Consider the following 14,471-nt stretch of genomic DNA (forward strand, 5'->3'; position numbering starts at 1 on the left):
CCTCCTAGGAGCAGTATGCTGACGGGGGAGAGCGCTGGGGCCACAGTCCCTTTGCAGGGTGGCAGAGTGCCCTGGCTTGGACACCCAGGAGGCATCCCTCTAACTTCTGAGTTAGATGGGGCTGGCTTTCCCCACAGAACAAGATGTAGGTCTTCAGTGGGACTGGGGGTTCAGGGTGGCACTGGAGGTGCTGCCAGAAAGAGCTGTTTCCAGCGAGCACAGCTGGTAATAAAGTTAGGTGGGCTGTGGGGTGGCCTTCGGATGGTGGGCTGGTTTCCCACCTGAACTGGTCTCCAGGTCTGTCTTAAGGTCCATGATGTTGGGGCTGGCTCTCTGGTCCCTGGGATCTTCTGAGGGTACCATTGCTGCTGCCACAGCCCGGGCCCAGCGTTGAGTTGACTAATAATCTTAAAGTCACAAATGGGCATAATGTGATTGGACGCAACTCTTACACAAGAAAATTGAAATAAGGTCACAATTTTAATAAGGTCAGAGATATCATTCAAACGGACAGAAATATACCAAGAGTCTTAACTGGCTATGAGAAGGGGAAAGGTTTTCTGTTTATAATTACCAGAATCACATGGAATTGTATAATGATCATGAGTGAGTTTGAACTTAGAAGGGGATGTTATTCTTGTCGAGTGGAGAAGACAGGTGCACTAACCAAACCCTCCCGGGCTAATCAGAGGTACGATTCAAGGTCTCCCATTAGGACTCCTCATGACTCTCCTTAGGTAGGTGTCTCCTAGTTACCTGGTGACAAAGGAGCCTGTAGTGGCTGCCTCTGAATAGGGAAAGGGTAAAGGTGGGGAACATTAGGAAGGTGGTTCTTTACCTTACAAAGTAAATTACACAGAATTCTCAGGGGTTGAAAAACAGGCAACCTTCAAGCAGTAGTGATGTTCCTTGACTATTTCTACATTTGGGGAATGAAAGCAGGTTTGACCTCACATGGGATTTTGGTTTTATTTGATTGGTTTTAATGTTACCCTAGACCCAGGAAGGTCAGTTCCTCATTCTCTTTTTGTCATAAAACCAAAGAGTACCTATGTCTAGAAATACTGTGCTCTAAGCTAAAACAATTGCCCCTCATCCCAGACTCTGAGCTGCAGATTTTCATGCAAATTAGCTTCTGGACCAGTTAAGTCTTGATAAAGTGGTGTCTTCATAACTCAGGCCCCATCCCCTACCTGGCCAGGAACCAGGAACCCAAAGGACAGATTTCTTCCCCTAACTCAGGCACTCCAGGAAGAAGGGGAATTCCCAGCACCTACCTGAACTTTCCTCCACTTGCTGAACTTTGCCCAGCATGAATAGGTCATTCTGGCTACAAGCTCCCCCAGACTATCTCTACTTTTGTTTTTAAGGCACACCAACTCCTCTGTGCAAGGCTCTCTGCTTATAATGAATTATTTAATTATTCTTACTACTTAAAAGAAACTTCTGCATCAAAGCCCAGCCATGTGGCTCCAAGATGCTGAGAAGGTGGGGATGAGGGCAGAGCCCAGATAATATCAGGGATTCTGATCGTTGGGGTCGCACTTGATCATAACTTTCAACCCCAGCCCGTTTTTGGATGTTTCAAAGGCCTCCAGAGCTTTCTCCAGAGGAAACCTATGGGTCACTAAGGACTTTACATTCACAGACTTGGACTCAAGCATTGAAATCGCCACTGGCCACCTGTAAAAGATCACAAGCATTACATTCAACCTTCAGGAGGAAAGAGCCAGGCCCCCCCAAACTACCAAGTACAACATCAGCTTGGCCATATTTATTTATAGCACTGTGGTTCTGCAAGGTCAATTCTACAGACCAACAATGGTGGAAATGATCTTATGATTTGTTCCCAAATGCTCCCCGGCCCCTCTGCAACGTCTGCCATGAAGCCTAGAATTCCCTTGGCATGAAGGCATAAAACATATGGAAGCTAGTGAAAGGCAGATAAGCCTCAGGGAGTCAGCCCAGAATAATTCAATCACACCCCTTAGCAGCTCAGCACTTTACTAGAAAACAGGTACTCTGCTGAAGGAATGGTTTAACTCTAAAGGTGGGCATGAGACACCGGTGGGGAAGGTGATACTGGACAGACTTCCCCAGCAGGAGACGGGGTGGAGTCATAGAATATGGGGTGGGGTGAATTAAGACCCTCTCACTTCGCAGGGTGTGCCTAGGGGCTCTGGAGTGGGAACCAAGGGACTTGAGTTCTTGCTGTTGTCCTTCTCTCTTTCTTCACTTTAAAGAGGAAAATGGAGATCTGGCCACTTCAGTAAATGTGAAAGAAAGGGCCTGGGTGATGAGTGGTAGACACCCAAAAAGGGCATACTTCAAAATCTTCCTTCCCTCGCTCCTCCCTCCCTCCCCCTGCCGTCTTTACCTTCCTGTTCTTTAACCAGGAATAAATCCTCTCTTTGGAACCATATCATATCATATCATATGGCCGTCTGTGTGGCCAGGGAATGCCCCTTATGAATAAATAGGCAGAGACTCTTGGTCCCAGAGGCCTGCCCGTCTTGCTAGCCGCTCACCACCCCGCTCACCACCCCACTCACCCACAACAAACTCACGTGTTGCAGTATCGAAACACGCCCTTGATGTCCACTTCACGGATGGCTGCATGCAGTAGGGGTACATTAGTCATCTCAGAACCCAGTCCCACAAGCACCAGGGTCCCACCAGAACAAGTGGCCTGAGGAGGAAGTAAAAACAAGAAAACCAGGAAGAAAATGCAGACTTCCTACTGAAAACAACACTGTCATCACACAATTGTTTTCTGATTTCATCAGGTGAGTATCCAAAAATTCCAGGGAACATGATTCTTTCTATACTGCTGAACTCTTCCACACAGCGACCAAACTCAAGAGAGCAGCAAAGTAAACATTATCTTCTTTAAAGATCCTGAAATAATACACTTCACCAGTGGAGGACCAGGCACAGAGGGAGCATCTTCCACTGTTCACAAAATCCTAGGAAATAGCCAAGGTTCTCCAGACCCGTGAGAATCTCCCCTACAAACAACACTGATCTTCAGAGATCCCCTGAGCATCTTTCAAAGCTTTACTAAAGCTTTACTAAAGCTTTACCGACATATGAACACTGTCGGTAAGGGGGAGGGTATCTCAACTGGAAAATGTAGCTGTCCCCACTGGGTAAGTGGAGGAGAGAGGCCAAAGGTATGGGTAAGCCATAGAAAACACTCGACTTGAGAAATTTTCTAGGAACAATGTTTCCCATCAGCATTTCCTCTCCATCTGGTAAAAAGAAGGAACGTTGTCAAATTGGCCATACCAAGCAGCCAGGAGGCCAGCAGTTTGCTGACCACAGGCAAAGGAATGCTCGGACTACCTGACCATTGTTTTGTGGGTGTGACCTCTACACCAAGGAGATGACATCAATTCTACCCTAAGCATTTGCCACTTCTCTTCATCAACATTATCTAGTCACGATCTGACAGGAAAGTGACTCTTAGGTATGTCCATAAGGTGACTTAACCTAACCTGCCTGCTAGAGGGGTGGCCTGTAGCATTCTACAGCACCTGTCATGCATGATGGCTCCACTCCCCACTCAGGAGAGGCACCGGCTTCAGGACTGCAGAGGCCCTTGGGTCACACTGACCTCCACATCCACCTCAGGTAGCCTGGCCTCCACTGTCAACAGCTGGAGATGCCAGCTGTTCCCAGATGCTCTCCAGGCAGGAGAGAAGAGAAAGGAAAGCCTCACATTGTGAAGCCATATCTTTTAGTGCCTCTCTGTGGAGTGGGGGGGGAGGGCCACTGACCTGTCAACAACTTAGACAGTAGACACACCTTACTCATTGTCATAGCCCTTGAGGTGCCCAGCACAAAGCTGCACACAACATGTGTCAAAGGTATGTCATGGGCCGACTGATTACACGTTATACCCATTGCCCTCTGAATTTTGGGTTCTTTTTGCCCCAGGGTGAAGGTGCCATCTGCTTCTCCCACCTCCTGCTGTCTCATCTGCCCTTGATGACATGACATGACATCTTGGTAGGAGGGCAGGGCAGCTCTGTTAGGGTGCCAAGTCCGAGGGCTGCGCCACACAGCTCTATGGGTCAGCTTTCCTCAGAATTTCTTGCATGGTGCAAAATGCCCTTGTATATGACCCAGTTGTGACTCAGAAGGAAGAAGGAAGCCCAAACTGCTATGTGGAAGCTGTTTGGAAGGCAGGGAAGGAGTGTCCAGTGATGGCAGCTGTCACCATGGCTCTCCCCAGCCCTGCCCCTCCCACCCTAGCATGGTTGCTCACAGGCTCCTGTCCCTCTCTTCCCTTCCTCTCCTAAGCAATGGACAGAGTAGGAAAAATGCAGGCATTGGAGCAGTGTGTTCAAGGCAAGTCACTGGGCCTCTCACAGCAAAATGTGGAAAATGACTAATTTCACGGCTATTGTGCAGATAAGTCATCATGTTTATAAAGCATCCAAAAAAGACCTAGCACACAGTGGGGTTTGGAACCTAGAAGGTATTTTCTCCCCTCTTTTCCTCGTACTCTGATCTGTCAATGCCAATCCCCCTCCCCATGCCACTGCCAATTTCTCATAAATTACTTCTGGGTCCCTGAGGGGCGAATCAGATTATTTGGCAGTTTATCTTTTCCTAATTTTGGGAGAGGACAGTAGTAGCCAACTGTGACCCTGAAAATCACCACACCTTGTGACTAACTGGCTGTCACTTTATATAAATGACTCAGACACCACAGTTTTCCTTATTAAAACAAGATAGGGATTTCCCATACTTAACTGAAACATGGTTCCCTGTTCCTCCTATTGATCCTTTCATTAAGAGTACAACTTTTATGATCATAGATAATGATCATGATAACAAGCCCATCCTAAAGGTGTGGATCATTTAACATCTTTCAAGGCTCATGTATGACTACCATGTTTCCCTGAAAATAAGACCTAGCCGGACCATCAGCTCTTGTATTAATTTTTGCTCCAAAAGGCGCATTAGAGCTGATGGTCCAGCTAGGTCTTATTTTCAGGGAAACACGGTATATCTGGTTACCTTCCTGAAACTTCACAATGACCCAATGAGAATGCGAGCAAGTGTCATTATTGCCACAAGAGATAAGAAAACAGATACAAAGAGATCACTTAATTTTGCTGTTGGGGCCACAGAGCAAGTCAGGGCTGAAACTTGATCCAACCATGTTTCCCTGAAAATAAGACCTTGCTGGACAATCAGGTCTAATGTGTCTTTTGGAGCAAAAATTAATATAAGACCCAGTCTTATTTTACTATAAGACCTGGTTTAATATAATATAATATAATATAATATAATATAATATAATATATATAGTATAATATAATATAATACAATATAATAATATAACATAATACTCAGTCTTATTTTACTATAAGACCGGGTCTTAGACCCGGTCTCATATTAATTTTTGCTCCAATAGACACAATAGAATTGATTGCCCGGCTAGGTCTTATTTTCGGCGAATCATGGTAGGACCCCTGACTTCTACTCAGTTCACTACCCTGCACCAGTTCCCCAGAGCTGCCCTCATCTCACTCACATAGATGCCAGCCTGGATGGCGGTCTCTGCCCCTGTGCACTCGATCGTGACTCCTGGCTTGCACCCCAGGAAACTTTCTACTTTATTGGCGATTTCCTGAGGACTCTCCTTGGAGATCTGGAGGACGAAATCGGCCCCGGCTTCCTTCGCTTTAGACAGCCGAGAAGCAGACAGATCTAAAGTTGAAACAAAGTTTCTTTCAAACTGAAAAACTGGATGGCGGATTAGGGAGAACATAAAAATGGCGGTGCAAGTTCTGATGGTAATGGAGGTCTGGTGTGGTGGGTGGTGTCGCTGAACCCAACACACATGCTCCCTACACTATCACACGCTCCCCATACACACCACACATCTACACACGTGCACACTCTCTCAAAGTTATCTTCTCTTCACACATATACACTTTCACAGATACCTACTATACACACTCTCTGATACCTTCTCCTCACATGAAACACATATACCCTTCTACATTCCCACTCCACCATACATCCATGCACATCCACATACCACACACCTCTACACAAACATCCTCTTATAAACATATCATTCATCCCACTAGCTGCATAGCACACACACACAAACACACCCTCTTTGCCTCCTGGGCTTGGACCAAGGGCTGAGCCTCCGCTTGGGATCAAGTAGGCAGTATGGGCATCTCAGGTCCATACATAAAGAGCCAGGCCCTCCTCTTCACCGCAGCCACCCTCTCCCAACAGCTTCAAGAGTCTCCTCCTGAGCCCTGACTTGGTCATCCCCTGGGTAGGCTTTTCAACCTTGGAACCAGGAGATAAGCGGAGGAGCCCCTTCTAGAAACCTAGTACCCCAGGAAGGGAATAGGTCTCATGCCCCTGCCCCAAACTATAGGCCCAGCTGTTTCCCCCTCAAGGAGATTTAAAAAGAAGAAAACCTTACCAGTCACCACCACTTGAGCTGCGCCCATTGCCTTGGCCACAAGCAAATTGACCAGTCCAATTGGCCCTAAATAAAGCAGGAAATAGGAGACACTTTTTTGAAATATGAAACATCAGCTCTCCCCCTTGTCCAGGCCATAAACAGAAATCATGTTTTTGTGCACCTCTAGCATCTATCTCGGTGCCTGCCACATACTGAGACATTAATAATTGTTTGTTGAATACATGAGAATTACTCTCTACATGAAATGTGCTCCTTGTGCTAGGTTCTATTTGATTCTCTCCTAAAACAGAATCAGAAAATATCCACTTACTCTTAGGGTAATATCACTGTTTAGGGAGGGACGATATCAAAGAACCAGAGGGCTCACAGAAACATTTGTTCAGAGAAGAAGTCTCTGAAAATCTGGATACATTTTCCTGTTCTCTTTGACCCCTATCTTCTTAGAACCTATCATACCTCCCCAAGTAGAGACATATCACTTTTAGGTACCCGCTGAGGATCACCCTGGAGGGTGTCCTTAAGTGAGCTGGCTCTTTGGGTTGAGGAAGCTGTTCAGGCAGCTCCAGGGTGTTCAGGAGACTAAGATTCAGCCCAGACAACCTGCTTCACCAGATTCCGCATGCTAGATGACATGATGATTTTAATATCAAAACCAGACCCACAAAATAAGGTTACACAGAATATCTTTGGGGATTTGCTTTTTGGACTCCTCCCTTGAAAATAATTTTGTGAGTTCCCACAGAAAGCAAAACACTGGAAAATACCTGAAATGACCAACAAACAAATGATTAAACTACAATGGGACACTGCACGGCTATTAAAAATTATGGCACAAATCTTTTGTTCACTGACATGAAAAAATGTACACAATGTGTTGTTTAAAAAAAAGAGTAGGTTTAAAAAAATTAAGCATATTCAGTATGATCTCATTAAAAAAAAAAAAAAAAAAAAACTAAAACACTCTATACCAAAATGTTAACAGTGATTCTCTCAGGCTGATGGGGCTATGGTTCAATCTGTGTGTGTGCACGTTTGATGTATATGACTTTTTTTTTCCTATGGCAAACGATATTACTTATGCAGATTTTTTAAAAATCTGTCACCTGTGCAACGATATGGACCTAGAGAACATTATGCTAAGTAAAATAAGTCAGATGTAGAACGACAAATACCATATGATCTCACTTATATGTGGACGCTAAGGAACAGAATAAATGACCAAACTAAACAGAAATAGTCTCAGAGATATAGAGGAAAAACTGATGGCTGCTAGATGGGACGAGGGTGGGGGTGAGGGAGAAGGTGAGGGGATTAGAAAACACACATTGGTAGCCACAGTATTGACTTGGGGATACGAAAGGCAGTCTGGGGAATATAATCAATAATGTAAAGATTTTGTGGGGTGTCAGATGGGCACTTGTCTTATTAAGGATACCACTTCATGGACAGTGTAGATGCCTGACCACTGCACTGTACACCTGAAGCTGAAGCTGAATAATATTGAATGTCAACTATAATTCAATATATATATAGTCACGGGATATGGAGCACAGCATAGGGAATAGAGTCAATGGAATTGTAACAGCTATATACCATGTCAGAGGGGTAATAGATTGGGGGAGGAGGGTTATCACTTTGTGAAGGGTGTAAATGTCTGTTGTCACACAGCAGCATGCCTGTCTGTCCCCTCTTACCTACCCCTAAAAAGAAAGAAGAGTCTGTGAGACTATTCCTTTCAGGGACATTGCTTCACCTTTATGCCATCTCTCTGTTTGGACCCAAAGTATGGCTGGCTAGCCAATGACGGGTAAGATTCCTCAAGAAAGGAACAACCTAAGACAGGCACAGTAGTGTGGGGACCACCAGGATAATTTACGGTGTTGATAGAGGTGGGCACAGCCCCCCACCTTCCCCCATCTAAGGAGAGCTTCTGCCTCTGTGGCTATATTCCTTTCCACAACCTGCTTGGGATATGATAACATCAGTTCTCCATCTCAGTAAGTTTTTAACATAAAGGTTTTGTCCCCTGGGGAGGTACAAACAATAATTATTTATACATCATGGGACTTTTGACAGGCAAGGGTGATTGGTTTGAACCAGTTTTCTGGTATGCTGTCTGAGACTCACAGAGGTAGTAAAAACAATGCTATTTCCTTGTGTGTGCATCAATAAAAGCCACAAGGTGGCCCGATTCGGGGCTCTCAGTCCTTTGAGGCTGTGAGACCCTTGGCCCTTGTTTCAAAACTTTCTTGATTTCTGTTTCTTTCTTAACCCTTTGCCATCCTTTCTCGTTCTCTCACTGCCCGTGTTGCGCTGGAGGCAACATCTGGCGCCCAACATGGGGCTCGAGGAGGGAAGGATGACTACGAGTGGTAATTAACCGGTGGAGCAATGGCAAGGGCTTCGGGCAACTGGCGCGCAACAACTACCTGGTAAGGAGGTAGGGAAGGTCCCGGAGAACTTAACCAAGGTAAAGGGGAAGTGAAAAAAGAAAAAATCTTATTAAACACTATTGTATGTGAGAGTGTGATTGTGTGAGTGATTGATCTTTACCCCACGGCCTTTGGCTACGGAGTTTGTGTGGGCTCTAATCTGTGGTTCCGTGATCACGTCACATGGCAAAACGGTGATTTGGCACATAGCCAAACAGGCTTGAGACTTATACGAGCACACCTTAGCCAAGATGGGTCTGAAAGTCCCGCGAGAGATGCGGCCAGACGAGCATCAGAGTGAACTTGGAGTGAAAGTTCTTTTCCTTTCTCTTTTCTTTTACTAACATGCTGAGAGTAAGTATAGACCTTATATTTGCCTGCTTAAACAACTTCTTAAGAAGGGAAAATATAAAACCTCAAAAAAGAAAATAGAGGAACTTCTTAAGGTGATTGAAAGTCATTGTTCCTGGTTTCCAGACCTTGGAACACTTGATTTAGATTAATGGGAAGAAGTCGGCTGAGATCTCCATAATTTACATTCCAGTGGGATCTCTTTGCCTGGTTCAATCTGGGAAACTTGGAAACTAGTGCGTTCAGTCTTGGAACCTCTTCAGACAGACTCAGAGGAGGAGATGGAGGGAGAGATAGAAGACCAGATAGAGGAAAGAGAAGATAGAGAAGATAAGGATAAAGAGTCTGAGACAGCACCAACAGTAGTCCCAAAATCATTATATCCAAACTTGGAGGACTGTCTAAAGGATGCTTGTCCCACTCCTACTCGCTTGTCTCCTTTGCCTTCACCACCACCTTCCTTTATGGAGCAGGCATGGGGGCCTTCAAGATCAGTAATAAAAAAATAACAATCCTTTTCTCTCCAAAAGTGTACCTCCCCCACTGAGGAAGGGCACTCGCTCTTCATTATCAGACATAGAGCGTAGCATATGCCAGGCCAGGTTAGAAGGGGATGTAGATGTCTTGGCTTTCCTTGTAGTTATTAGGGAACAGGAAGTCCCTACTGCAAAACACCCCAATGGGATTCACGAGGCAGTTCATGAACGTTTTTCTTTTAAATTACTCAAAGAATTAAAACAGGCAGTTTTGCAATTTGGACCTACTTCACCTTATCCTATAGGCCTCTTTAGAGGCATTGCCGATGGCAATCGGCTGATTTCTATAGATTGGAATGTGTTAGCAAAAACCTGTCTGATCCCTTCTCAATTTTTACAATTCAAAACCTGGTGGATTGATGGTACAGAGACTCAGGGAAGATATAATCAGACTCGTAATCTTGATATCAATCTGGACCAATTATTAGGAAAAGGAGATTGGGAGGAAACTCAAGATCAATTGGGAATGGAAAATCATGCTATTGATCAATTAAAACAGATTTGCCTGATGGCTTAAAAGATAGAGGTGGAAGGTAAAGCTCCATCTACTTTCCAAAAGATTTTACAAGGTCCACAAGAAACTTACTCAGATTTTATCGCTCGCTTACAAGAAGCTATTAACAAACAGGTGACTAATTCTCCAGCAGCAGATATAATTTTACAAATTATGGCTTTTGAAAATGCGAATGAGGACTGTAAGCGAGCAACTAGAACACAAAAAGGAAAAACTGATGCCATGGGATATCTTTGATTATGTCAAGGAGTAGGGACAAAACAGTTTAAGGCCACTATGTTAGCCGAGGTAATTACAGGATTTACAAAAGGAAAAAGTTCACAGGCATCTGTTATAACTGTGGAAAAGCAGGGCACACTAAAAGGGAGTGCCGTAAGAAAAGTAAAAACGATTCTCAACCTCAAAATTCCTGTTCCGCAGGGTCCTAAACAACCCACAATTTGCCCTCGATACAAAGGAAATCATTGGGCATCAGAATGTAAATCAATATATCACAAAGATGGAACATTCCTTCAGGGAAACGGGAGGCAGGGCCAGCCCCAGGCCCAAACAATAACCGGGGCATATATGAGCCAGGCAATGCCTCAAAATTACCAGGCTGTGCTTCCTCCCCCAAATTATCAGTACAACAATTAACTCCTGCCACCGAAGAAAGTGCTGCAATTGATATCTGTATAGCTCAAGATATACTGCTGCTTCCAGGGGAAACCCCCCTTTGCGTGCCCACAGGAATATTTGGACCCATCCCTCCAAATACAGTTGGACTTCTCTTTGGTCGTTCAAGCTTAACGTCAAAAGGAGTTATAGTCCACACTGGAATAATTGATCCAGATTATGAGGGAGAGATTCCAATTATAATGTCCTCTTCTGTTCCCTGGTCAGCTGAAAAAGGAGAACGGGTTGCTCAGCTCCTTCTAATACCCTATATACCCCCACAAAAAAAGGGAACCCAAAAAAGAGAAACCAGAGGATTTGGAAGTACTGGTCTGGCAGGTATCTTTCTAGCAGAAAAGATTTCAGAAATCCATCCTATTTGTCAAATTAAAATACAAGACAAGAACTTTAGAGGTATAATAGATACTGGTGCTGATATTCCTATAATCAGCTCTCAGGAATGGCCAGCAAACTGGCAAGTCCAGGAACCCAACATTAATATTGTTGGGGTGGGCCGAGCCTCAGGTTTACGTCAAAGTGTTTACATTATTCCTTGCCTCAGATCTGAGGGACAGAAGGGATTTTTGCAACCTTATGTTGCTGACATTCCAGTAAATTTATGGGGTCGAGATCTGCTCACTCAATGGGAGGCAGAAATCTGGATACCCTCTAGACCAGGGGTGTCAAAACTGCGCAATCCATTGTTAGTTGGCCTGCAGCAAATTCCAAAAATATATTTAGTTTACTTAAATAAACCAGGTGAGGCAATACGTACTTCACCTCGCATGAGTGGCCCAGCTGTTTGTGTATTTTACTGCATATGGCCCTTGGTAAAAAACGTTGAAAAAAGTTTTGACACCCCTGGCCTAGACAATATAGTCCTCAAAGTCAAAATATGATGAGTCATATGGGCTATCAGCCAGGAAAAGGTTTAGGAAAGTTTAATCAGGGAATCACTCAACCTATACAGCCCTCGTCTCAACAAGGACGTAAGGGACTGGGATTTAAATTAAAAAATCAGGAGTCTTTTATGTAGGGGCCACTGTTGCAGAGCTACGGACTCCTATAGCTCTTAAATGGATTAATAACAAGCCTCTTTGGATAGAACAGTGGCCCCTCTCAAAAGAAAAATTGGAGGCTTTGACAGAATTAGTACAGATCCAATTAGAACAAGATCATATAGAACCCTCCACTAGTCCATGGAATTCACCTGTGTTTGTAATAAAGAAAAAATCAGGAAAATGGCGAATGCTCACTGATTTGCGAGCTATTAATGCTCTAATTGAACCTATGGGTCCTTTACAGCCTGGATTCCCACAACCATCCATGATTCCTAAAAATTGGCCATTACTAATAGACTTACAAGATTGTTTTTATAGTATTCCCTTACATCCTCAAGACTGCCCTAGATTTGCATTTTCAATACCTTCTATAAATAAAAAACCTATCAAAAGATATCAATGGAAAGTTCTTCCATAGGGAATGCTTAATAGTCCCACAATTTGTCAATTATTTGTAGCTAGAGCTGTTTTGCCAGTTAGAGTAAAATTTCCAGACTGTTATATCATTCATTATATGGATGACATTCTCTGTGCTGCATCTTCTACAGAGATTTTAGCTAATTGTTTTAAGTTACTCCAGGAACAGCTTGAGTCAACAGGTCTCTGTATAGCTCCTGATAAGATTCAAACTACAACTCCTATAAAATATCTCGGAGCTATAATGGATAGACAGACCATCTGGCCTCAAAAGGTACAAATTAGGAGAGATCAAATCTCCACATTAAATGATTTACAAAAATTATTAGGAGATATTAATTGGCCACATCCTACTTTGGGTATTCCTACTTATGCACTTAGTAACCTATTTGGTCTTTTGCGGGGCCCCCCTCAAACAGACAACCCCGGCACTCTAACCCCTCAGGCCAACAAAGAGTTAGAATTAGTTGAAAAATTCAGGATGCTCAAATTCAGCACATAAATCCATCTCAACCTTTACAAATTTTGATTTTCCCCACTCCACATTCACCTAGGGCGGTCATTATTCAACAAAATGACCTGCTAGAGTGGCTGTTTCTGTCTAACAATTTTGTTAAGTCACTCCCAAGTTATGTAGAATTAATTTCAGAATTCATATCACGAGCTCACACCAGAGTGCTTCATTTAAATGAACAGGAACCAAGTTAAAATAGTAGTTCCTTTTAAAAAACAACAAATAACACATTTAAATATTCATTCTGAATCTTGGCAAACTGCGATTTGTGAATTTTTTGGAGTAATTGACAATCATTATCCAAAAAACAAATTATTTCAGTTTCTTTTAAAGACCAAATGAATTTTACCTAAAAAGCTCAGACAAACCCCTATTCCGCAGGGTGCCACGGTCTTCACTGATGGGTCTAGTAATGGTAAGGCAACAATTGTCAGTGAAACGGATCAACAGATCATACAAACTAATTGTACCTCTGCACAAAGAGCAGAGTTAGTAGCTGTTCTAACTGCTTTAAAAAATTTTACTGAGCTTTTAAATATTGTCTCTGATTCTGCTTGGCTGTACATACAGTACAAAACATTGAGACCGTGTCTCTATCTTATAATTCAAACCTGTCTCTCCAACTTCTTTTTAATCAACTCCAACAAGTTGTAAAAAACCGTCAACAACCATTTGTTATTTCTCATATTCGTGCTCATACCCCTTGACCGGGCTCATTGACGCGTGGCAATGCTATTGCTGATTCATTAGTAAAAAGTGCCCTAATTACCGAGGCAACCCATTTCCATTCTTTAACTCATATAAATGCTGGTGGCCTCTGGGCCCACTTTCCTATCACTCATAAACAGGCTTGACAGATTGTTCAAACTTGTCCAACTTGTCAAATTCTTAATGCCCCACAAGAGGGGCATGAAGGGGTTAATCCCCGGGGTTTAGTCCCCAATGCTATCGGGCAAATGGATGTGACTCATGTCCCCTCTTTTGGACATTTGTCCTTTGTCCATGTTACTGTGTATACTGCCTCTGGCTTTCTCACTGCTATGGCGCAGACAGGTGAGACTGCCACGCACTCCTGCCACCATTTACTTGTCTGTTTTTCAATCATGGGGCTCCCTCAAGCAATCAAAACAGACAATGGCCCTGCTTATATCAACACAAAGTTTACAAAATTCTGTGAACTGTGAAAAATTAATCACACCACAGGAATTCCTTATAACACACAAGGCCAAGCCATTGTTAAATGCGCTAATTGTACTTTGAGAAAACAACTTCAAAAACAAAAAGGGGGAGACAGCAGGATCCTCCACAAGTTCAACTAGCTAAAGCCATGTTTACTTTAATTTTTTTAAATTCTTCTTGCTCTCGCACAGAACCACACCTTGGGCACACAGCTGCAGAAAAACATTTTAACAATCTCCATAATCCTAAAGCTTTGGAGAATGTGCCCATTTGGTGGAAAGATATTCAAACTAATGAATGGCAGTTAGGAACCTTGTTAACATGGGAATGAGGTTATGCTTGTGTTT

At 43.5% G+C, this 14,471-nt stretch overlaps 1 protein-coding gene across 1 annotated transcript in view; it reads right to left on the minus strand.

Annotated features, from left to right (window-relative positions):
- Positions 1-461: 461 nt before the first annotated feature.
- The window catches only part of SORD (sorbitol dehydrogenase), a 46,246-nt gene continuing 32,236 nt past the window's right edge, over positions 462-14,471 (minus strand). The window contains exons 6-9 of the mRNA XM_033108682.1: positions 6,464-6,529; positions 5,549-5,724; positions 2,568-2,689; positions 462-1,683 (exon numbers count right to left, since the gene is read on the minus strand). Coding sequence (XP_032964573.1) covers positions 1,518-1,683; positions 2,568-2,689; positions 5,549-5,724; positions 6,464-6,529 — 530 coding nt within the window. The 3' untranslated portion in view covers positions 462-1,517. The remainder of the gene's footprint in view (positions 1,684-2,567; positions 2,690-5,548; positions 5,725-6,463; positions 6,530-14,471) is intronic.

The sequence above is a fragment of the Rhinolophus ferrumequinum genome, chromosome 6, assembly GCF_004115265.2.
Source record: "Rhinolophus ferrumequinum isolate MPI-CBG mRhiFer1 chromosome 6, mRhiFer1_v1.p, whole genome shotgun sequence".
Lineage (NCBI taxonomy): Eukaryota > Metazoa > Chordata > Mammalia > Chiroptera > Rhinolophidae > Rhinolophus > Rhinolophus ferrumequinum.